At 38.5% G+C, this 26,597-nt stretch overlaps 1 protein-coding gene across 3 annotated transcripts in view; it reads left to right on the top strand.

Annotated features, from left to right (window-relative positions):
* Ack (activated Cdc42 kinase) overlaps positions 1-26,597 on the top strand; it is a 366,870-nt gene that overhangs the window by 114,602 nt on the left and 225,671 nt on the right. For all 3 annotated transcript variants that reach the window (XM_067139427.2, XM_067139425.2, XM_067139426.2), the window contains exon 6: positions 16,074-16,186. In XM_067139427.2, coding sequence (XP_066995528.1) covers positions 16,074-16,186 — 113 coding nt within the window. The remainder of the gene's footprint in view (positions 1-16,073; positions 16,187-26,597) is intronic.

Raw genomic sequence — 26,597 nt, 5'->3', positions numbered from 1 at the left:
GAGCGTTTTAAAAGTATAATGTGAGAAGTTTCATTACAGACAATATAAGCAATATGGCAGAAATGAGCAATGGTCTGAAAGAAAGTAAGATATTGATGTAAGTACTAGGGCCCGGATTTATATGCACTAAAAAACCTGAAAATATGCATGCAAATATGCACTAAAAAGTTGCAATATATGCACGGAAAATAAGGAAATATGCTCTAAAAAACATGCAGTTTTATTCACTTACCTATTTACAGGTATCATTTATTGCAAAAAGAAGCATCACAATAGGTAACTAGTAGTCTTTCAATGTTTTCTGGAGACAAACTATGTCTGTTGTCCGTCAAAATGAGTTTATAGGCTGAAAATGATCGTTCTACATCAACTGACGTAACTGGACAGTACTTCTACATGGGCACCAACGTTTCGGAGCATACATCTGGCAAGGATACCCTACTTCCACTCAAGTATTGACTAATTAACTTAATCTTCTTCAGTCCTGGGTTCGAATTCAACACCTTTTGTAACTTGCATTTAATCTTCTCCCCAATTTTGCCTGGAGCGTAATTCAACGAAGATGCAGCTTTTTCAACGAGATCAAGTGATTCATGGAGGGGAGTACCAGAAGATTCTAAGCTCTCAATGGCTTTTGGAAATTTAGAAAAATGTGCATGAATGAAATTCACATCTTGATAAACAGTAGCGGTTTCAAACACACCTTTTGCATCATGGACACACGCAATATGTTCATCTTCAAGTTTTGTAACCACTTCTTTCACTTCAGGACAGGTTCAGGTGGCAAAGGAACTTCAGGTAGACAATCTTTGTAGAAATGGACACGAGCTGGTGCGTTCAGAAACAGTTTCTTCCCACATCCAATTAAATTGTTAACAGCTGGAAACTGTGCGCGTATTTCTTCTGCAATGCGGTGTAATCCGTGCGCTAAACAGGTTACGTGTATGAGTTTTGGATAAAATACTTGGAGGGCCTTTGCTGCTTTCAACATATACGAAGCTGCATCTGTGAGCAGTACAAGCACTTTACAACAATTAGTCTCAATTTCAGATGGCCACAATAGTCGCAGAGAATCATTTACAAATCTTGCTATTGTGCTATGGTTGGTTTTCGCTAGTACTTTACAAGCAAGAACATGCGGCTTACCGGGTTTGTCTGGATGTAATTTACCAACCACGAAATTTGCTATGTAACGGCCACACGAATCCGTTGTCTCATCCACCGATGTCCATACACAGTTCCTTCCGATATCAGAACGGATCAATTCCAGGGTAGATTCATATAGCGGAGGTAGGTAATTTTTCCTAAGAGTTGATTCATCTGGTATTTTTTGATTGCGCAATATTTCTCGAGAAATGATCGCAGAACTGGATTGTTTAATTTATTCCATGGAATGTTGCTGCATACGAAAGCCATACAAAGATCATTTGAAAATGTATTAAGACTACAGGACTTGGGCTTTACCTGTGTAAGAAGTAGTTGTTGTGGTGTGCTGTTCTTCTCCTTTGCTTTAATATGTGCAGTTGTTTTTGAATGCTGTTCAAGCTGAAATTTCTTTTCACATTTCTCTTCCTTTGAGCAAACTTGACAGTACACGATGACACCATCTGTTGAATAGCCCCTATTACCCGACACCCACTGATTTAGTAAATCTCCTCTGCTGCTCTTTTCCTTAGGCATTTTTTAAAAACTAACACTTTTAGAAATGAGATGCAGGGCATTAAAATGGAACGTAACTAGTGGACTGAAGATACTTCTGTCCTGACCAAGTGCCCAGCCCCCTGAGATTATTATCTGCTGTGGTAGAGAAAGGAATTCAGGGAAGTCCAGCCTGCCTACCCACACCTAAGCTATCTGTTGCCATTGTCAGTTGTGAAAGTAAAGTGCCGTTACACAGACAGTCGAAAATACCAATTAGCGAGGGATGCACATAAAATAGGCAACTAGCTAGGGATGTACAAAACAGATTTATTTTAGTAGTTCTTGTAATTATCCTTAAATTCAGACATTATATACCGGAATATGTTGTTACGTCTAGAATATGCACTAACCCTCAAAATATGTCAAAATATGCAATTGCATATGCGCATATGCATTTTTAAAAAATCCGGGCCCTAGTTATTAGCGATGTACTCCTTTGAATTGGTATCATTGTAGTTATCTCAAACCTAATTTGGTGAAGTATCCTTTTAGTTTCACAAACGAGATATAGCATGGCTTGAAATAATAATCACACTTCACAATTAACTTTACAAGTAATTCGCTGATAACTGTTAGTCTGGAAAGAAATAGAGTTAGAAATGGCTGTGGAAGTAAAGGAGAAATTGAAGGAACTTACTAGGAAATTGAATCTGGCAAAGAAGGCAGCTAAGGATAATATGTCGTCGCCATAAGACCTATCTGTGTCGGTGCGACGTAAAGCCCCTAGCAAAAAAAAAAAAAGGATAACATGATGGCAAGCATAATTGGCAGTCATACAAATATTAGTGAAAAATGGAAGGGTATGTATAGGTATTTTAAGGCAGAAACAGGTTCCAAGAAGGACATTCCAGGAATAATTAATGAACAAGGGGAGTGTGTATGTGAGGATCTTCAAAAGGCAGAAGTATTCAATCAGCAGTATGTAAAGATTGTTGATTACAAGGATAATGTCCAGGTAGGGGAGGAGACTAATGCTAAAGAAGTAATAAAATTTACATATGATAACAAGGACATTTACAATAAGATACAAAAATTGAAAACTCGAAAAGCGGCTTGAATTGTTAGTATTTCTGGGGATATACTAAAGACAATGGGTTGGGATATAGTACCATATCTGAAGTACATATTTGATTATTGTTTGGTTGAAGGAGCTATACCAAATGAATGGAGAGTTGCTATAGTAGCCCCTGTGTATAAAGGAAAGGGTGATAGACATATAGCCAAAGATTATAGGCCAATCAGTTTGACATGCATTGTATGTAAGCTTTGGGAAAGCATTCTTTCTGATTTTAGACATGTTTGCTAAATTAATAACTGGTTCGATAGAAGGTAGTTCGGATTTAGGAAAGGTTATTCCACTGAAGCTCACCTTGTAGGATTCCAGCAAGATATGGCAGATATCTTGGATTTAGGGGGTCAGATGGACTGTATCGCGATTGACCTATCTAAAGCATTTGATAGGGTGGATCATGGGAGACTACTGGCAAAAATGAGTACAATTAGACTAGACAAAATAGTGACTGAATGGGTTGCTCTATTTCTAGAAAATAGATCTCAGAGAATTACAGTAGGCGAAGCTTTATCTGAGCCTGTAATAATTAAGAGGAAGGCAGTATTATTGGACCTTTATGTTTTATATATATATATATATATATATATATATATATATATATATATATATATATGATTTGAGTAAAGAAGTAGAATCAGACGTAAGGCTTTTTTGCGGATGATGTTATTCTGTATAGAGTAATAAATAAGTTACAAGATTGTGAGCAACTGCAACGTGACCTCGATAATGTTGTGAGATGGACAGCAGGCAATGGTATGTTGATAAATGGGGTTAAAAGTCAGGTTGAGAGTTTCACAAATAGGAAAAGTCCTCTCAGTTTTAATTACTGCGTTAATGGGGTGAAAATTCCTTGTGGGGATCATTTTAAGTACTTACGTGTTAATATAAGGAAAGATCTTCATTGGGGTAAACATTTAAATGGGATAGTAAATAAAGGGTACAGATCTCTGCATGTGGCTATGAGGGTGTTTAGGGTTTATAGTAAGGATGTAAAGGAGAGGGCATATAAGTCTCTGGTAAGACCCCAACTAGAGTATGGTTCCAGTGTATGGGACCCTCACCAGGATTACTTGATTCAAGAACTGGAAAAAATCCAAAGAAAAGCAGCTCGATTTGTTCTGGGTGATTTCTGACAAAAGAGTAGTATTACAAAAATGTTGCAAAGTTGGGACTGGGAAGAACTGAGAGAAAGAAGTCGAGCTGCTAGACTAAGTGGTATGTTCCGAGCTCTCAGCAGAGAGATGGCGTGCAGTAACATCCATACTTGCCAGCTTTTACGGTTTATCCGTGAAATTTACAGAAATGGCTGCATTTTACGGTTTTAAGGATGGACGGTGTCATTTTACGACTTCGCGGACAAAAATTTGAAACAACATTTGCAAGGAAGAGAATGAAACTACAGATAAGATGGTAAATGAGTTCAGGTTGATGGCACTTTGGTTGCAAATCACAATGTTGCAAGCGATTCCAGTTGGGCACAAATATCAAGAACTTGTGGAGACGATGGACTTCTTAAGTATAACAGAATTTCTAGAGTAATGCTGTCTATTCTCACCGTACCCCATAGCAATGCAGAATGTGAACCTGATTTAAGCCTTGTGAAGAAAAATAGAACAGAGTTCAAATCATCCATTTCCAATAAATGTCTGGAGTCTATTTCTATTTTGAAGACCAGGAGTTCTGGTCCTTATGACAACATATCTCCTCAAGACTTTTTGCAGGAAGCTAAAAAGGCTACAACTATGACTTTCAAGTCGAACTAGCGTTTGATTTGCAGTGTGTATTATATTAATTCTTGCCTGTTACGTTAAACGAGTTTTATTGTGTAAAGCCTTTTTCAATTATCGCATCTGTGCTTAATTTATCAAGGAAGTCCTGTTATGTATGCTGAAAGTAATATTCTCCACGCCTGCTGCTGTTTAACATGGATTTCTTCTTGATTGTTATATTCATCTAGAAATCATTGGCCTATATTGTAAGGAGATATGATTTCTTTGAAGTATCCTGTTTAAAGCGTGAATTCTTATATTTTGTAGCCCAGAAGTATTATTATTTTCGTCAAGCCAGGGTACGTCGAAAATCGTTAGATTTTTTGTCGCGTGTGCGTTTTACTGATAGCCCTTTTCAAAAGTTTGGAGTTATGGACATCCTTAGACGAATAAGTTTGAGTGGTGTCTTTAAAAGTAGGAAGGATCACAATATGAAGATAAAGTTGGAATTCAAGAGGACAAATTAGGGCAAATATTCATTTATAGGAAGAGGAGTTAGGGATTGGAATAACTTACCAAAGGAAATGTTCAATAAATTTCCAATTTCTTTGAAATCATTTAAGAAATGGCTAGGAAAACAACAGATAGTGAATCTGCCACCTGGGCGACTGCCCTAAATGTAGATCAGTATTGATTTATATTGACTCAGTATTTGGCTGTCACAGAACTGACACTCTAACTCGAACAGATACACGAAACACACTCCGAACAGTTAATCCATTTGGTCACTGACGACTACATATCCATGTCACTGTTCTATCTTCAACTGACTGACTGTCCAAATGTGGCCTCACTCTCCAAATGACTATTCCATCGATAAAGGTTCCATCCAATTGACTGTTCACCATCCGCTTCACTGACCGACTCGCTGAGAGTCCACTTCCATCTGACTACAACACTTCATGGCAAGCTTCTCCATTCAACTGACTAGCCACTATAGGATACTGCTGCTTATATAGACACTAGTTGTCACATGGTATAACACCCACATCAGAATTAAAACAGGCCATGACATCATTCATACCCAGCTCCCAAGTGTTATATATAGTGATGAAGTAGCCTCAGGCAAAGTAAGAACTCCCTAAATTATCTCATACTCTAAATGCATACAATGACCGAGTGATGACTCGACAGTTACTGTAACAGTATTACACCATATGTTGTAATGTTTTAAAAGTTATTTAACAAAATATATCCATATCTGATATTAGGCAGCAACTCTCACTCTACAGTATTTTAATGCTGACACACACACACATATATATACATAATAAATTAAATACAATTAAGCAGGTGATAATTAATATATAGCAAAATCAGATTATAGAATTGAATCAAATAATAATAATAATAATAATAATAATAATAATAATAATAATAATAATAATAATAATGACGACGATACAGGTAAAAGCTTCTAACTGGATTTGAACCGTTACACCAAGTTTGTGGTATTGCATTTTGGGGCTAAGGTGACCATGCTGCATAGTACTGTACATGTGAAAAACAGTCTTCTCTCAAGTCGTAAAAAAGAAACCAACATGTTTCTTTATTTTTAAAAGCGTTTCCATATACCTATTTCCATATCTGTAACATTTTCAGTTCTCCATAAAAGGAATTTAACCCGATTATCAGTCCTTCCCCACCCCCACCTAAGTGGATTTCTCCAAAAATAAAAAATACATTTTTAAAAGGAGATTCCAAATACCGATTTTCACATCCGTAACATGTTCAGTTTTTGGGATATAAGTACCCTCGCAAAAAAATTCAACTACTTTTTCACTTCTTTTCGCTCTCGTTACATGCCTTTTCCGAAAACAAAAATAAAACATGTTCCTGTATTTTTTAAGGACTTTCAAAATACCAAGTTCAACGTCTGTAACCCTGACATATACTGTACATATACCAGTACTCATTTTAAAAATTCAGGTACTTTTTCAATGCTTTTCACCCCCTTAATTGGATTTTCTGAAAACAAAAAATATGTGTTCCTTTATTTTTAAAGGAGATTCTAAATACCAGTTTTCATGTCTGTAACATCCTCAGTTTCTGAGATATAAGTATCCTCATAAAAAGAATTGAACTCCTTTTTCACTCTCCCCCCTCAAGTCTATCCCCCCCCCTACAAAATGTGTGTTTATTTATAAGGGAGCTTCCAAATACCAGTTATCATGACTATAGTATCTACAGTTTTTGAGATATATTATCATTATTATTATTATTATTTCATTATTATTTTCAGCTCCATGGCTAATTGGTTAGCGTGCTGGCCTTTGGTCACAGGGGTATTGGGTTCGATTCCCGGGCGTTTCGGGAATTTAAACCATCATTGGTTAATTTTCCTGGCACGGAGACTGGGTGTATGTGGTGTCTTCGTCATAATTTTATCCTACGCCTACGGGCGTCAAATCAAAAGACCTGCACCAGTTTTCTCCGGAGGCCACACACAATTTTTATTATTATTATGATTATTATTATAATTATTTGATTGGTTACAGTGAAACACCTATTTAGCGTTTCTACAGGGATCTGATTTTTTAAAACCTTAGGTGGGGTTTACCTTAAATCGAGGTTTCAGTAGAAAGCACACCTTCTCCCTGTATTAACATAAATTGCACCATCACCCATTATTTACACAATGATGGCAATAAAATAAGGAGCTATCTACCCTATACACAATACTGTTTACTGTTTACACTGAAGATTACTCTTTTGTTAAACCGCCCTTGCTATCTAAGCATGAGACCTGTATTGCACCATATCTAGCTTTGGCTCAGACTGTTCTTAATACAAAGGCTTGGGTTGTCGTAGGTACGACATTCTAACTGTTGTAAAACCTTCAATTATTATGTTTAATATATATTAATATTATTTTATTAATTGCTAAATTATCTTTTATTAAATATTAAATATGATTAATACATGGTTTCCCTGTAAATATGTATTATAAATTTGTGTAACCTCAAATACGTAATGTGTGTAAGTTTAACCTCAAAATCTGTATAGTCAAAAGCTGTAGAAAACTATAATGTTCGTATATTAGGTATATTCTGCTATAATTTGGTACATATGAAGGGATCTGGAAACTTACTGTAAGGTTTATTATCCAGATAGATGTAGAGACATTAGGAATGTTCGAGAGATTTCCATGTGTATTGCTAAACAGTAATCAAAAGTTTGAGCTGGATCCATTACTGGAGTACTCCATTCGACTAGCTGGTCGATCGATGTTTCGAGTGTGTACCATTTAGTGTGTTGTAAGAACCCTTCCAGTAATCAATAATTCTAGACGGTTGATCGAGCAGTATATATATCGAGCTGTCAGTCAGTGTGTTACAGTGGGCGAGTCATTGTTGTCGATATCTGTACTTGTCAGAATCGACTTCAGGGTACTCCGCTATTAAGTGTTGTAGTGTCACTTGCTGGTGTGTGTAGTTGTGTGTTGTGACTTACTGTGACATTAAAGTAGTTTACACAAAGAAGTGAACGTGTTCTCGTGTGATATTTACTTGCGTCAAAATCACATTTGACCGGGCGAGTTGGCCGTGCGCGTAGAGGCGCGCGGCTGTGAGCTTGCATCCGGGAGATAGTAGGTTCGAATCCCACTATCGGCAGCCCTGAAGATGGTTTTCCGTGGTTTCCCATTTTCACACCAGGCAAATGCTGGGGCTGTACCTTAATTAAAGCCACGGCCGCTTCCTTCCAACTCCTAGGCCTTTCCTATCCCATCGTCGCCATAAGACCTATCTGTGTCGGTGCGACGTAAAGCCCCTAGCAAAAAAAAAAAAAAAAAAAAAATCACATTTGAGAGTGATAAATTGGCGAACGTGACAGGACACTTCGAGACTTGGCAGTGAAGATTAACCAAATGACCGTGCCGATTTTATGAAAAGCGCTGGCATCCCAAGGTTTACTGACGGCTGGAAGCAAAGCGGACTTACAAGAGAGGCTGCACCAGGATTTAATGGACAACGAGGACCCAGGCGGTTTTGACTTCGAAGTCACCTCAGAGGAAAAAACCAATGACCAGGTAAGCATTATGTTCGCACAACTGCTTTGATTCAGGCCCGGTCTAAAAATATTGAGGCCTAGTTTTGAAAACTCAAGGGGAAAATTGAGGCCCCTTCTGAAAAACGCGAGGGGAAAATAGAGGCCCGGTCTCAAGAAATAAAGGGCCGAATCAATTCTTTCGTCAAAGATCTGAAAGAAGATATTTCAAAAATTAATGAAAAAATCAGCAGCTTAGAATTAGACGTAGATAAAGTAGTAAGTGATTTGCACATCTTGGAAAACAGTCAAGTACGAAAGGAACGGGAAAGGGAAGTGGGATAAGGATCAGAACGGGGAAGGGATTTTCTCCACCGGGTATTCCTATGTTACGAGAACAGAATTTACAAATGGCATACGTCTTATAAGACAACTGAAGTGATTGCAAATGACTTTATATTGTCCATAGCGCAGTTCCTGTAGAAGTGCAGTCTTTCATATGAGCTTTTAAAATACCATGTATTAAGTCGGCGGAAGAAAAGTTCAGCAGGCAAATGGCCCAGATGAAAAATTAATGTCCAAATAATGATAAATTTTGCTCACCAAATAGTTTGAAGATATACAGTCCAGATGGAATTGACATAATACAAAGTAGCACGGTTATTTTGGTGCTCCACCACTCCGAGACGAAAGCAGACTCAAATGTGGAGCAGCGGAGTGGGAAATATATAGTGGTGTAGAAAAATCGAGGAAGGTGAGGAGGCTACAAGCCAGCAAGTTCGAGAAGCATATCATCATGTGTCCAATAGGTGAGCACGCAGCGCACAGACAACGGAGAAGGCGAAGCATAGAGAGGATGACGTCATAGTCACATGATGAATGGCACAGGCAGAGCACAGGTGAGCGGAGTTGTGGAATGCTTGATGCGGCGAGGACAAGATCGAAGAGAACAGCAGCATGCAAGGTAGGGAATACACGTTGTAAATTCGGCGATCATAACAGTATAAATTCTCAGCCAGCAGAATGGAGGTGAAGAAATGATCACAGAAAATATGGTACCCTTTGTTCAAGTAGTTGCCTGTAGAGAGAAGATTTTTTTACAACAGTGAAAGCAAGACCATCTTTTCTAATTTTTTCTTTGTCTTCTACACTTTTTGCACCACAATATGGATAGAAACCAGGACAGTAAGCCACAACAGAATCGCACACCATCCAGAATTTGATTCGCCATCGGTGATGTTTATTTGGGAGATATTGTAATAACTGGGTATATGATTTGGTTCCAATCAAAGACTCATTGATACTAAGCTGCTGATGCAGAGTGTAAAAGTGCCTGAAGGTCAGATTTGCATGGTCTACTACGGGCTGAAATTTCGCAAATGGATCATATGAAGGGTCACCAGGTGGAGAAAGTTTAGAATTATCTACCATGTGAAAAACTGGAGAATAAGTTGAAATCTATTGCGAGAAAACATTTGTCAGAACCATGGTGCTACATGGAACCTTTTACTGACCAGTAGCCAAATATGGACGGTTTTCGAATTATGCCCTTGTTCAAAATACAGATCACAAGTGCCTTCATCTCCGGCAATGTTTCCACAGTTTTGCTCTGGATTTTGGCGTTAAGATTGGGATGGGAAATGAGGAACTGTTGAGCACAGCGGTTTGTTTCTGTCACAAGAATATTGAAGAATGAAGAAGTAAAAAACAAGGAAAAGTATGACGATGGGTTTGAATCTGGTGGGGGACAATGCTTAGGACCCTCTATTTCCATGAAATGCGTTGTAAACTGAGGTGGATCCTCACCTACCTTTATTTCCTTCCAGTCATCAATGTTTTCATCATCACTATCACTATCAGATTTTATATTATTGAATAACTAGTGGACTTCTCTATTAGAAAGATCGTCTCTTCTGCTGTTTTTTAGCCATCTGCTACTGAAGTAAAAACATACAAGTTGGGTATTCGTGTGTGTAACATACTGGTGATTAACGATCAGTTAGCATCATAATAATTAAATTCATGTGCAGTTGTTTAGGATTACTTCTCTGGAGACCTGGCCATTTTTTCTGGTAATTTCTACAATTTGTAGCACTGTGTGCATTTCCATAATATGATGACTGCATTTAAATCATCATAGCTAAAGCTGGAACTAACGTTCCCTCTTGCTTGCGACCTGGTTTGCCGTAGTCACATCTGAAGAAAAATCACATGGAGCTCTGCGACTATATACTAGGCTGTGTTTCTACATTGACCAATGGTGGTGATGCTCTAACGGAGCAAAACAATTACTTTACTAGCCCCTTCACAGGAATTCTCATTGTAATATGATTGTTCACATAATTGCCTTTGGTTGCCTGAAATAATATATGTTTGATATAAAAATCTGCCTCTGTGGACCATTGACCTTGCTGTGTTCAGGTGGTTTGTGTTGCCCATTGAAGCAGATAGTTGAGCCATGTAACCATATTGGGTGGGTATTTATCAAGAGGCCAGACTAACGAAAGTTTCTTTGGAAGAGGACAACAGCACTTGAGAAGTTGAGGGTGGCAGTCTGGATAGTTGACTGAAATTGCCCTGTAATATTACGCACCATGGCATAGCTGTGTTGACACTGCTGCACAGCTAAAGGGAATGGGAAACTACTACCACAATTCCTGAGAGCTTGCAGCTCTCTCTGCAGAAGTGTGTGATGTTCTGATGACTTCCTCCCAAGCAAAACATTCTGGAAGTAAAATAGTCCCACATCTGGATCTTTGGGTGCAGACTAAACTAGGGTCTGCTTTGATTTGGAAGAACAATACTGACATGCTGGGAGTCAGGCCATGGAATGTAAGATATTTGATTCATTATTGTTTGTAAGGGGCTGCAAAAAGGGAAGAGCTACAGTTAGATGTACCGTTTGCAGATACTTAATACTGGAATCATTTCTGCAAGGGAAGATACAGGGCAAGATAGCTATGATGATTGCCAACTTCAAAACAGATGGGTTCCAGAAGATGGTGTATAGAGTATGTGGTACGGGTTGTATAGCTGTAAGCGTGGATTTGGGTTGTGGTGGATTCAGACCACACCATCATCAGCCCTTGAAATCATTTTCCATGATTTTCCATGTTCATGTTGACAAATACCAGAGTTTTACCTCAGTTAGTGTTGGTGCGATGTTTAGTCACTAGCAAAAAAATAAAAATAAAATTAGATATGTTTGGTATGAGTAAGATGTGTTGTTAGAAAACATGGGATATCATATCAGATGACTACAGAATTAACACAAAATTAAGTGGGTGTTTTTGATAGTGAGTGGAAATATGTAATTTATCAGATTAACTATATTAATATTAAAGGCAGCAGAGAAATATCAGCCAGTCAATACTTCTTCTATACTTACCCTAATAGTATAGATCTTCATGTCTTCTAGTTCAGTACATGATGAAGGAATTTAAAGAATATACTAAGAGGTAGAAGATATACACTGATATAAATTAAGAGGATAAATGTTTTACTGAGATCGGAGTCTGGAGTACAGAGGTTGCGTAGGAAGGGAGGCAATGTGAGAGAATAAGAACTGGTACTAAGATGGAAGATGAAACTGGCTGGCAGAATTCTGCATTGATCATGAATTAGTCCTTGCAAGTGCTCGGTTCAGTAACCATGAAATGGTTGCATAATGGACAAGACCTGGAAACACTGTAAGAAGTCATGATAGTTACTCAGAGATTCAGAGTCTAGGTGTTGAATTGCAGGACATTTCCAGGAACAGACAACCTGGTTGTCATGAAATGTTGAATTAAGTTGGTGTAATTGGAGATGGGAAGGAAAACAAAGATGTGGGATATTGTTAAATTGAAGAAGAATGAAGCGATGAAATGTTTCATGGAACATACTGCCAAGGACTAATTGAAAACGATGCAAGAAATGCAGTAGTTGAACAGTGGACAATCATATGGAATTAGATCAGTAGGGGTGTTGTTGAGCCAAGCTCAGTGGTGTGGTCATTTCTTTGTACTTCCATTTGTAAGAAAACTGCCTTGGTGGAATTTAAAGGTGTTGGCATGTAACTTATATCCCACAGGACTAAATTCTGAAGACCTGTGTCTAAAAGTTTATAATGAATGATTGAAGGGACATGAAACATAAAACATTAATGACTGATGATTAAAGGAGAGGAAGCAGGCAGGTAAAATTATATAAGAATCGGTTGATAACTCACTAGACCTGATTTATGAATGGCAGTAGTAGAGGAATGCAAAACATGAGGGGGAGAGGGGAGTAAAGGGACTGAAATAGAAGTAGATTGGAAGTTCAAGACAGCTGGAGAGGAATGATTGAAGGAGAATTAGAATGATGGTGATTGTATGGTTGCAGGAAAGGTAGATGATTCATGTAGGAAAAAAATTTTTTTGAGGGAGATAAATGAGGTACCTACATGGATTTTAGGAACTCAGAAAAATACTTTTTGGAAAAGAAGATAATGCAGAATGTCCGCAGGAAACATTGAACATCTTCATCAAGGGAAGGAAAGTAGAGGATTATTCTGGGAAATTAAGAGATAATGCTTACTGATGGGAGATCCTGTTATAGTGGTCGTAATATGCAAGAACATTGTGGGATACAAGGAAGAGCAAGATTCTTGAAATTAAAACTGGCTGTTTGGGAAGCTGACTTGGTCTGCTGGATGCGACCGTGTGCAACAAATTGAAGGACTGGAATAAATCTGGCAGCAAGTCATGCCGACAGGAAAGTGCGTTTGTCTACTCCCCTTCCCTTCCCTTCCCTTCCCTTCCCTTCCCTTCCCTTCCCTTCCCTTCCCTTCCCAGAATGTCTCACTCAACACTAAGACCCATTTCTTTGTTGTATGAAACATGAGTACACAAGATGGATGATGGGAAATAACATTTTTATTACAGTCTTCAGTCTTCTATTATGACTGCTAGATAAATGTGTAGTTTAAATTTATGCAACAGCTTGCACATTTATCTGGAATCTGGGTTGAAAACGCATACTGTAGCTTTCATTTACAGTCTGGAGGTATGTTCTCTAGTTTAGCTATCCTGAACACAATGTAATCTGCATATATATAACCTATCAAGCTTTCTGTTCGGCTATTTGAGGGTTTTTAACACATTGTGCGTCATGTCGCTCCCACGCTAGATGCCGTTGACGCGCATATGTGTCATAGTATATGATCCAGTTTTGCTTGTCTTTACTGGATGGCACAGTGATTGGGCTTTGTTCTTCTGTAACTGCACTCAGATTGAAGTACGAGTTACCTGTTCAGGTTATTGGTTTGCTGCCAGCTGCTTTCAAATGTGGTTTAATGATGGATGACTGTGGCAATGACAGTTTTACTGGTCCTTCTTATTCCAACACCGCAAGTAAAAGTAAAAGGCAGATCAATGAGAAAGAGATGTAAATTGTGCCATGAGAAGAACTGACTCCATTTATTATTGTCCTCAGTTCTCTGACAATCCTGCACTTGGCTTAGAGCCTTGCTTTGGGATTTACCACTAGTGCAATACATGACGTGAATGACTGCAATAATATTCACTGCCGTGTCAAAAAACAGTTACTGAAGGATATTCTTGGCAATCATGTTTACTACTGAATAAAAAAAACTGTTACTGAAGGATATTCTTGGTATAAACTATTATTGCACAACAATGTAACATTTCATACAATGCAGTAAAAATACGCTCGAAATACGCTTTATTCTTCTTTTGAGACCACATTGTATTTTTTAAATAAACCCTTTGGTTTGTCGATTTCTTGGTAGGAACTGTCAGAGCCTTGTGGTCCTCCCAGTACTTCTCAGTACGGTCTATTAATAAGACTCGCATCGATGACGCACATGTGTGTCAACTGGCACCAGTGCCCATGATGCATACATAGCTGATATTTTAGATGCAAGAGGTCAAATTGACTATCGCAACTGACCTATCCAAGGCTTTTGTTAGGGTAGGTCATGGGAGATTACTGACAAATATAAGGGCTATTGGACTAGACAAAAGAGTGGATGAATGGGTGTCTAAATCTCTAGAAAATTGAACTCAGAGAATTAGAGTAGGTGAAGTGTTATCTGATCCTGTAATGATTGGGGGGGCAGTGTATAGGACCCACCCCACAGGTCAGTATTATGGGGCCGTTGTTTTCTTACATATATAAATGGAATCACAGATATGGCTAATTGCAGATGATGTTATACTGTATAGAGTAGTTAATAAGTTACAAGATTGTGAGCGAAACATAAAGATCTAAATGATGTTTCCTGATAAACGACAGACTATGGTATGGTGGTAAACAGGATTGAAAAGTCAGGTTGTAAGCTTCACCAAGAGGAAAAGTTTTAAGTACTGTGTTTGGCAATTACCTCACAGGGATCACTGTAATTACCTAGGTGGTAATATAAGTAATCATATTAATGAGGTTGTTAATACAGTTAACAGATCTCCTCAAATAGTTTACTGTATTTAGGAGTTGTATTATGGTGTAAAAGAGAATGCATTTAAGATCTCTCATAAGATCCTAATTGGAGTATGGTAGCAGTGTATAGGACCCACACCAGGACTGCTTGATAAGAGAACTGGAAAAGATCTGAAGGAAAGTGGCAGTGTTTGTTCTGGGTGATTTCTGACAAAGGAGTAGTGTTACAAAAATGTGTGAATTTGAGGCTGGGAAAACTTGGGAGTAAGGAGACAAGATGCTCATTTAAGTGGTATGTTCCAAGCTGTCTATGGAGAGATGGCGTGGAATGACATTAGTAGATGAACAAGCTTCCGTGGAGCTTGTAAGAGTAGGAAAGATCATTGTATGAAGATAAAGTTGGAATTTGGGTGGACAAATTGGGGCAAATGTTAATTTATATGATGGGTAAGGGACTGGAATAATTTATTGAAGTAAATGTTTGATAAATTTCAAAGTTCTTTCAAAACGTTTAAGAAAAGGCTTGAAAATGTTTCAGAGGTTTAGTAAATAATTAATAGGGAATCTGCAACCTGGGCAGCAGCCCTAAATGCAGATGATGGACGGAGGCTCACCACGGACAGATTTGCATATTAGGAAAATGTTTCTGAAGACTAGTGTTGAAGGTTAGCTTGTGTGTAAGTGTAACATGGTGCAGAAAGAAAGAGAATGGAAACATTGAAAATGTGGTGTTGCAGAGGAATGTTAGTGCTGCAGTGAGCATTGAGCAAAATTTAACCAGTAGAAGAGGTAGCCTGGTAGGACTCATTTTGAGACTCCCAGGACTTGATCAACTGGTTTTTGGGAAAGCATAGGAGGGAGGTCAAATCATGCGTATGCGGAGGTTATGAGAATAAATGTTCCATGTTGTAGTTACGTAGAAATGAGAGAGGATTAGGTGGCATGGAGTGCTTCATCACTTCAGTTGATGGACTGATGACCCTGTCTACACCAACAATAAGAAGTTGGATGAAAGTGTTTTGATTCTAAATCTATCTCATGAAGTTTGTGTAGTCTTTGTCATTCTCTGGTTTTTACCGAATCTTATTATGAGTTCCATGGTAATGCAATATTTTATTTTACAGCTCTCTGGGATTATGCCTATCAGGTAGCCAGTGGAATGTCATACCTTGAAGCAATGCGTTTCATTCATCGGGATTTGGCATGCCGAAATGTGTTCATGTGTAGCAACCGTAAGGTAATATCTTTCTTTAGATTTCTCTAAGATTACGTGAAGCATGCTTGTAATTACATGTCTCGTATTTTAAGATCTGAAATGCCTGAAACAGAGGAGGGAGGAGGAGAACATTTCTAGATTTGGAAATAATTTCAGGTCTCTCAAATTAGTCTCATACCATAGATGTTTGGATTACTAATCTGATCTTGCAAGTTACTCCTGTTACAGAAAATGATTATTGGGGGCTGAAAAATTTAGCATGTTTTTCCCACTAATTAGCAAATATTTTCTAAGAAAATCGCATTAATTTTGAAAAGTTAATGATTTTTCCCCCTAAAGTACATTGACAGTTATTTCTTACAAATGAACAACATTAAAAGCAAGACATTTAAACACCATGTTCCTGGTTAGAATGAAAAGTTAACATGGTGAAATATTCAGCAACCTAATTCTATTTTTCACCACACTGCCATAGTCTGACCGTAGCCTTTAATTGTGAATGTTGTTTGTTGATGTCTACAAGACCAGATGATACTTACTCACTCACTCATTCCGTAGGCTTCTGAGGGACGTGAAGTTCCCGTGCCGATCTCACAGTCCTCTTCCATCCTTTTCGATCTTTAGCCTGCTCTTCCTAGTTATCAGTTTGGAGGGTCCGGCATACCTTGTTGATCTCCTTCTTCCAGGTGCTTCGGGGTCTTTCTGAAGGTCTTTTCCCATTAAGAGATCCCTTGTATAGATCTACTGGTGCTCTGTTATCCTGCATCCTCAGTACATGTCCAGCCCAGCACAGTCTGTTGGATTCTATCACGCCCATTATAGTGTGTTGTTGAGAGAAGGTGTAAATCTCCTATTTAGATTTTTCTGCCAGCTTTGAGAGATAGGGTCGAACCTTGGGCTAAATATTTTTCTATAAACTCTATTCTCAAAGACTTTCAACTGCTGCTGCTCTTTCTTGGTTATACAACATGTCTCGGAACCATACAGAAGTACTGGTCGGTTGATTGCAGATAATCATTTTTGCATTTCTTGTTACAAACTTGGAGCCTAATATAGGGCTGATAGAGTAAAAGACCTTATTTGCATTCTTAATTCTAGCTTGGTGTTCCTGTTACCTTCAGTTTTTTCTCATCGATTAATGACTTACTTACTTACTTACTTACTTACTTACTTACTTACTTACTTACTTACTTACTTGACTTATTTCCTGTTGCTCCCTGTGGAGCATAGGGTCTTGGCGAAATTTCTCCACACAGTACGGTTCCTGGCCATTCTGTTCACTTCACTCCAGGTCTTGTCAACCTCTGCGATTTCCTTTTCAATCACCTTCTTCCAGATCATCTTTGGCCGACCTCATTTTCTGGTGCCTTGAGGGTTCCAGTCCAGCACCGCCCTCTCAACAGCTCCACCCGGCTTCCTTAACGTGTGGCCGATCCAGCGCCATTTCCTCTTCTTGATCTGGATGTCAATCGGCTGCTGATTGGTCCTGGTCCAAAGATCTTCATTAGAGATTATGTCTGACCACCTCACATTTGTTATGTGACGCAGACATCTATTTATGAACACCTGTAGCTGGTTATTGATCTGTTTTGTAACTTTCCATGTTTCACAGCCGTATAAAAGAATTGACTTTACATTGCTGTTGAAGAAACGAAGCTTAGTCTTCCTGGAGATGTTTCTATTCTTCCACTTGGGATAGAGCTGGACAAACGCAGCATTTGCATTGCGGATATGCTTCGAACATCTTCCTCAGCCCCCCCCCATCCGTTGTAACTATAGTTCCAAGGTAGAGGAAGGACTCAACTCGCTCAATTTCCTTTCCATTTACTGTCAAGCTGGTCATGACATCCAAATTAATCCTCATCTCTTTAGTCTTGCTTGTGTTGATCATGAGACCTGCACATTCCGCTTCCTTCTGCAACCTACTCAGTTTCTATGTCCCGGTACCGCTGCGCCATAAGGCAAATGTCGTCTGTGAAGTCAAGATCTTCAAGCCTGTCTCTCATCCCCCATAGAACACCCCTTTTACGTCCTCCTATTACCTTCTTCATCACACTGTCTAGGACCAGCAGGAACAGAGTGGGAGAAAGAACACATCCCTGTCTCACTCCAGACTTGACGTTTCATCGATTAATAGACCAAGGAATTTAAACTCCTCTACTCTTTTAAATATATATTTTCCAGTCTTCCAAGACAATCTGTCAACCTCCTCATGTTTCGGTCTCTGTACGATCATGTAATGTCTTTTTATCATTTACCCGTAAGCCAATTTTTGTTGCCATTTCCTCTAGTTCCACAAATAACTGTCTAATTTCTAATTCATTACAGAACAATATCATCCACATATGCAAGGCCTTTATGTTGTCTCCTCAATATGATGCCAGCAGGTACAAGAGCTAATATCCTGATAATCTTCTCCAGTGCAATGTTGAAAAGAAGAGGAGATAGTGCCTCCCCTTGTCTCAGACCAGTTTTATTCTGGAAGGAACTTGATTTTCTGCCCTTGAACAAAACACAGCTAACATTACCATCCATACATAGTTTGCACGTGGTAATTTTATGGGAAAGCCATACTCCATCATGATGTTCCACAACCGTTCTCCTTCCCATTCCTAGGCCTTTCCTATCCCATCGTCGCCATAAGGCCTATCTGTGTCGATGCGACGTAAAGCAAATAGCAAAGAAAACAGCCCCCATTAACATTTTTAACAAATGGTTTTAAACACTGTAAAAGAATAAAAGACAGAACTTTGTAGGCCGTGTTTAAAAGAGTGATACCATGATAATTTTGAAGTTCTTCCTTGTTTCCTCTTGTATGAATTGGGACAATAAGTGATTCCTGCCATTCTTTTGGAATAACTTCATCGTGCAATATCCTTAGAATTATTTTATATATGTATTTATGTAATCTTTCCCCACCGTATTTAATAAGCTCAGCAGGAATGTCACTACCTGAAGCTTTATTGATTTTTAAAGGTATAATACTTTGTAATACCTCCGGACAGGGCTTTTTTTCTGGAAAAAGAGGTGCCGGAACTCACAGGAGGGAAATTAAGGAAGATGACATGGGATTTAAGATCTTGAAGATCTTGACTTCACAGACGACATTTGCCTTATGGCGCAGCGGTACCGGGACATAGAAACTGAGTAGGTTGCAGAAGGAAGCGGAATGTGCAGGTCTCATGATCAACACAAGCAAGACTAAAGAGATGAGGATTAATTTGGTTGTTACAAGGTCGTCATTCAGCCATGGATACAAAAAGCAAGACCAGAAAACGACTGAAGAGGATGATATGTCAAAAATTTGGAAATTGTTTTGAATTCAGTGTAAGTAGGTTTTGATGAAAATTACATGCTTTCTTAAATGTTCGGTAAATCCCATGTCATCTTCCTTAATTTCCCTCCTGTGAGTTCCGGCACCTCTTTTTCCAGAAAAAAAGCCCTGTCCGGAGGTATTACAAAGTATTATACCTTTAAAAATCAATAAAGCTTCAGGTAGTGACATTCCTGCTGAGCTTATTAAATACGGTGGGGAAAGATTACATAAATACATATATAAAATAATTCTAAGGATATTGCACGATGAAGTTATTCCAAAAGAATGGCAGGAATCACTTATTGTCCCAATTCATACAAGAGGAAACAAGGAAGAACTTCAAAATTATCATGGTATCACTCTTTTAAACACGGCCTACAAAGTTCTGTCTTTTATTCTTTTACAGTGTTTAAAACCATTTGTTAAAAATGTTAATGGGGGCTGTTTTCTTTGCTATTTGCTTTACGTCGCATCGACACAGATAGGCCTTATGGCGACGATGGGATAGGAAAGGCCTAGGAATGGGAAGGAGAACGGTTGTGGAACATCATGATGGAGTATGGCTTTCCCATAAAATTACCACGTGCAAACTATGTATGGATGGTAATGTTAGCTGTGTTTTGTTCAAGGGCAGAAAATCAAGTTCCTTCCAGAATAAAACTGGTCTGAGACAAGGGGAGGCACTATCTCCTCTTCTTTTCAACATTGCACTGGAGAAGATTATCAGGATATTAGCTCTTGTACCTGCTGGCATCATATTGAGGAGACAACATAAAGGCCTTGCATATGTGGATGATATTGTTCTGTAATGAATTAGAAATTAGACAGTTATTTGTGGAACTAGAGGAAATGGCAACAAAAATTGGCTTACGGGTAAATGATAAAAAGACATTACATGATCGTACAGAGACCGAAACATGAGGAGGTTGACAGATTGTCTTGGAAGACTGGAAAATATATATTTAAAAGAGTAGAGGAGTTTAAATTCCTTGGTCTATTAATCGATGAAACGTCAAGTCTGGAGTGAGACAGGGATGTGTTCTTTCTCCCACTCTGTTCCTGCTGGTCCTAGACAGTGTGATGAAGAAGGTAATAGGAGGACGTAAAAGGGGTGTTCTATGGGGGATGAGAGACAGGCTTGAAGATCTTGGAAGACTGGAAAATATATATTTAAAAGAGTAGAGGAGTTTAAATTCCTTGGTCTATTAATCGATGAAACGTCAAGTCTGGAGTGAGACAGGGATGTGTTCTTTCTCCCACTCTGTTCCTGCTGGTCCTAGACAGTGTGATGAAGAAGGTAATAGGAGGACGTAAAAGGGGTGTTCTATGGGGGATGAGAGATACTTTGTAATACCTCCGGACAGGGCTTTTTTTCTGGAAAAAGAGGTGCCGGAACTCACAGGAGGGAAATTAAGGAAGATGACATGGGATTTACCGAACATTTAAGAAAGCATGTAATTTTCATCAAAACCTACTTACACTGAATTCAAAACAATTTCCAAATTTTTGACATATCATCCTCTTCAGTCGTTTTCTGGTCTTGCTTTTTGTATCCATGGCTGAATGACGACCTTGTAACAACCAAGTTTTGACATACTTCGTTGGATCAAATACCGTCAAAGGAGGTCCAACAATTCTTATAAATAGTAATAAGGTAATGGTTTTCACTGACAAAGATCTTTCTGGAGTCACAATCAAGTTCATCTGAGAAAATCCCCTTTCACACTCACTTGAAGATACAGCTATTGTGCTGAGAGTCCTCCGAACCCAAGAAAATTCCCTGGGCATTTCTTCTTTGAATTTCAGATGATCTCTGAAGGCTCAAATAGCTTCTTGTTCATACAGTTGGAATCTTCTTGCCATTGTGCCTATTTCTGCTTCTTCATACAGAATATTTTATCTTGAGTTTGCTGGCCAATTCTTAGAATCCAGAACTCCACATCTTGACAGTTCAGTGTCTTCTTCGGAAAGTAATCTTTTCTGGAGAGAAGTTTTAAGTTGTTCATAGAAAGCGTTCGGAGAGATTGGTGGATCATAAATTCTGTTTTTCTTATGCAATGGAATACCCTTAAATTGTAGATTTGCAGCTGCCTCAAGAGCTTTCTGATAGTAAGGCCCTGGGACAAACCTCTTCTCACAAATATCAACAAGACACTCAATCTTACTGTGGGCTTTGTAAAGATCAGCATTTCTCTCCTGCAGATCTAAGCTTAGTTCAGACAGTTCTTGCAAAGCCTTGCAAATTAATCCCAGATCCAAAATAAATTCCACAGATATTTTCCTGTGAGGACCTTCATAAGGGCATTTTTCCTTTCTGTCACAAACATTTTCTGATTTACCTCTTTCAAAATGAAGTACCGGTACTTCAAAATCCTGCCAAACAGCCAAAACAGTTCTATAGCTGGATGCAACCCACCTTGTGGAAAGAATTCTTCCAATTTTTAAAATCTGCATCTCCAGTGTAGCTGCACATGACTGGAGCTGCCTTGCATTCTTTGGAGAGGCGTGATACATAACATATAATTTGTCCATAAAACTTAAATCTATTGATGCCAGAAACCTCTTTCACATCATCATGTAGTGATAATTCCAGTCTGTGGCTAGCACAATGCCACAAAACAATGGCAGGAAATCTGTCTTTGAAAAGTTTTGAAACTCCTCCACGTACTCTGAACATTACTGCGGCACCATCACACGTCAGTGAAACTAAATTTTCCTTTAGAAAATCTTCTGTGAACCCTAGTGCTCCTATAGAAGACATCAAGCTTTTGTAAATTCCATTTGCTGTTATGTCACCTAACTCAATTAAATCAGTGAAAAGTTTGACTGGTTCTGCCATTTTTATTTCTTCAATGTTGGTGTGAACATATACTATCAGAACAGACTTTTGACTTAAGAGTAGTTTATTCATCTATATATGTATATATAAAATAACTTGTCCTGACTGACTGATTCATCATTGCCAAGCCCAAACTACTGGACATAAAGAAGTGAAATTTTGGGGATACATTCATATTAACATGTAGGTGCTCGCTAAGGGAGGATTTTTGAATATTCCATCCCTAAGGGGGTGAAAAGGGGGGGGGGGGGGGGAATATTCAAATGAGGATTTCTATATCTCAAAAAATTAAACGTTTACAGATGTAAAAATTGGCATTTGGAATCTCCATTACAAATAAACACTTTTTTTTTTTTCGGAAAATCCCATTAAGGGGAGTGAAAAATGGTGGAAAAGGGGTTGGAGACTTATATCTCAAAAACTAAAGATGTTGCAGACGTGAAAATTAGTAATTGGAATCTCCTTTAAAAATGGAGGAGCACGCATTTTTTGGGTGGGGGGGGGGAATCAACTTTGGGGCAGGGGCGTTGAAAAAGGAGTTTAATTCCTTTTTATGAGGATGCATATATCTCAAAACTGAAGATGTTACAGTCGTGGTAATTGGCATTTGGAAGCTCCTTTATAGACAAAGAAACTTAATTCACTTAAGGGGAAGGTTGAAAGGAAGTGAAAACATTTAATTCTTTATATGGAGAAACTTATATCTCAAAAATTTAAGGTTGCACACGTGAAAATTTTTACTAGAAATCACCTAAAAATAAATTTACACGTATTTTTGGAGAGGGGGGATCAACATAACGGGGTGGGGTGAAAAAGTAGTTGAATTCTTTTTAAGAGGATACTTATATCTCAAAAACTTTAGCCCGCCTGGTGGCCATGATCATTCAGGCGCTGAAGTCTAAACGGTCTGACACCGAGGTTAGCCGGTGCGAGTCCCATTGGTCGATAAAAGTTTCACCTTCAGAATGTTGGCCGGCGGGGTAGGGGAGTTGGTGGTATACAATTTCTAATCACTAGATTACGTGCCAAAAGCCTGGATTAAATTCCAAACCTCTCCGCAGTGCTCATATGGAGTGAGGGCATATGACGCTGTTGATGGTGATTCATCCGTCGGATGGAGAATTTAAGCCTTGAGCAGACCCCTTGGTGCTATTGGACAGGAGTAGGCTATGTGCCGGCACCGGGTTTCATCCTCTCCCTACTATCATATATCACATCATTCATTTCATCTCATTATCTCCTCTGATGAGGTTGACGTCAGGAAGGGCATCCGGTCATAAAAACCCGCCATGACATTCATCTCACCTCATACCCGACCCCGTTGGGAAACGAGACAAGGGTTGGACAAACAACAACAACTTATTTCTTAAAAACTGAAGATGAACATTTAAATTTGGAATCTTCTTTCAAAGTAAAGAAACGTGTGTTCTTTTGTCTATGGAAAATACACTTAAGGGGGGTGAATGAATTGAAAAATTAATTGAATTATTTGTGTGAGGATACTTATATCTCAAAAAATTAAAAATGTTGTCCGGCTCCATGGCTAAATGTTTAGCGTGCTGGCCTTCGTTCACAGGGGTCCAGGGTTCGATTCCCGGCATGGCCGGGAAATTTAACCATCATTGGTTAATTTCTCTGGCACGAGGGCTGGGTGTATGTGTTGTCTTCATCATCATTTCATCCTTATCACGATGTGCTGGTCGCCTACAGACGCCAAATCAAAAGATATGCACGTGGCGAGCCAAACCCTTCATCGGATATCCCGGCACTAAAAGCCACACGCCATTTCATTTTACATTATATGTCAAATACTTTACATGCTAGAGACAAGAAACTTGGTATTTGGAAAGTCCTTTAAAAATACAGGAACCTGTACCTTTTTGCTAGCAGGGGGTGAAAGGTAGTGAAAAATAGTGAGGATACTCATATCTTAAAAACTGAAAATGTTACTGACGTGAAAATTGATATTTGGAATCTCCCTTAAAAATAAGGAAACATGTACTTTTGTTTTTGGAAAATACACGTAGATGGAGGTAGGGAAAGGACTGATCAAGGTGTTGAATTCTTTTTATGGGTATATTTATGTATATCTCAAAAACTGGATATGTTACAGATGTGGGAATAGGTATTTGGAATCTCCTTTAAAAATATAGAAACATGTATTTATTTTTTTTGACTTGAGAGAACACTGTTTCTTGCATGTAAAGTTCTATGTTGCATGGTGTCTTAGCCCCAAAAGGTAACACCACAAGCTTGGATTACAAAGAATTTCTGGGGTAAATGAAACTCAATTTTTGGGTGTGTTTTTATACTTTACTTATACTTTATACTTTTATATTTTAGGAATTTTTAGATAGTCTCCTAGTACAATGCCGAGGAATGATTACTTTGATCAAATTACGAAATCCACGCGAGCGAAGCCGCGGGTAATTGCTAGTCAAGAATAAGAGAGAACTTGCTCTTTGAATCAAGTAGGTTTTTTATCAATCTTGTTCTCATTTCACTGCCTATGTGGTTTACTATATTTATACAGGCATTACTTGAATGCAAAATCCTCCCCATATCAATCCTGTTTAATTCTTGTAAATCAATTTCAGTTTCAAAATTGTAGAAAGACTGGTTCTTTTTTGCCACCTTATAAGCAGTATGAAATACTTTACAAGTAATTTCCTTTTCTCTCTCTAATGCTTTAGAGATACTGTCTCAAGTTTTTCTTTTTTCCCTCCTTCAGTTATTATATCACCGGGCGAGTTGGCCGTGCGCGTAGAGGCGCGCGGCTGTGAGCTTGCATCCGGGAGATAGTAGGTTCGAATCCCACTATCGGCAGCCCTGAAGATGGTTTTCCGTGGTTTCCCATTTTCACACCAGGCAAATGCTGGGGCTGTACCTTAATTAAGGCCACGGCCGCTTCCTTCCAACTCCTAGGCCTTTCCTATCCCATCGTCGCCATAAGACCTATCTGTGTCGGTGCGACGTAAAGCCCCTAGCAAAAAGCCTTCAGTTATTTTATTAGCACTTTTATGTCCAAGACTTTCTTTGTGGTCAAAAATCTTTTCCTGAGAGATGTTAGCTTCTGTTTATGATTTTCTCCATAAGACACAATATCACAGTTTATGCACTCTTTTGATAGTCGCATACCCACATTCTTCTGTACACCTAAACTTCCAACATTTTTATACACTGAGCAACCTAACCTGCCTTCATGAAAATTCAACCAATCTTTTTTCTTTACAAAATCGTTCTTTTGTTCTACAGACCACAGACATTGAAATTCACTGTGAACTTTACAGTTGTGGAACTCGTCGACACATCTGTTGCTTCAAGTTCCACACTTGAGTTTGATGATACTCCAGCTTGATGGACTGATGAACTGCTTGGGCAATTTTTGCGTTTGGTGGTAGGCACAGAAAAATATTCTGAAATTCTTTTCATTCTCGCCTTGTGGTCGACAGATTTGGGTTATGTCTATTGCCGCGTAAGAAGTAGTACAAACTACGGCTGAGAATGCAACAAACACGGGCAATTATCTAAATCAACGAACAACAGTACTCTATATTGAGGGCAATCCAGATGAAATGTAACTAGAACTGGGACCAATATACTGAACTGCTACAAAGTGAGCGAAGAAAGAACAAGAATGAATACCGTATATCCATGCTGCCCGCAAACCGGAAGAATGTTTTCAATTTTGATTCTCGAAATAACAAGGTGATATGTGATATTTCCTTTTCAACTAAGGTCATTTAGCGCAGGAACAGTAAAAATATTTCAAAAATTCCTTAACCTGAAAGAAAATCATATTTGAAGTCTAAATATTTTTTAGAGATTTGTATCCATGAAGAGGTTCCGGAACGCCATTCCGGTGCGTTCCGCGAGGAAAAAATCCTTGCCTCTGGATATGATGGCTCTAGTATTTGTTCTTCTGATGGGGAGCTAGATGGTTTACCAATACAGGTTTCTGGATCATCACAATTCAGCAGGGAATCTTAAGTATTGCTTACAGTAATTTAATAATTTGTCCTGATCAGCAATTAGATTTCCAGACTTATCTTTCATAATACACTATCTTGGTTGAAATAATTTTTAAATTGTGTTGACAGTTCCATACATCTTGCAGATCTTCCTGTTTCTGCAGTCATTTTGGATTGATTCTATTTGTTGTCTCGGGTAGACTTTTTTTCTTTCTACAATTTAATTTACTACATTCTTTCTTGTTTTTCTCTGTATAGTTCAACATCTACATTCTTATTAGACTGCAGCCACTTATTACGCCATAT

The sequence above is a fragment of the Anabrus simplex genome, chromosome 2 (assembly GCF_040414725.1).
Source record: "Anabrus simplex isolate iqAnaSimp1 chromosome 2, ASM4041472v1, whole genome shotgun sequence".
Lineage (NCBI taxonomy): Eukaryota > Metazoa > Arthropoda > Insecta > Orthoptera > Tettigoniidae > Anabrus > Anabrus simplex.
The sequence above is the reverse complement of the archived record's forward strand: the minus strand, read 5'-3'. Positions and strand labels throughout refer to the sequence as shown.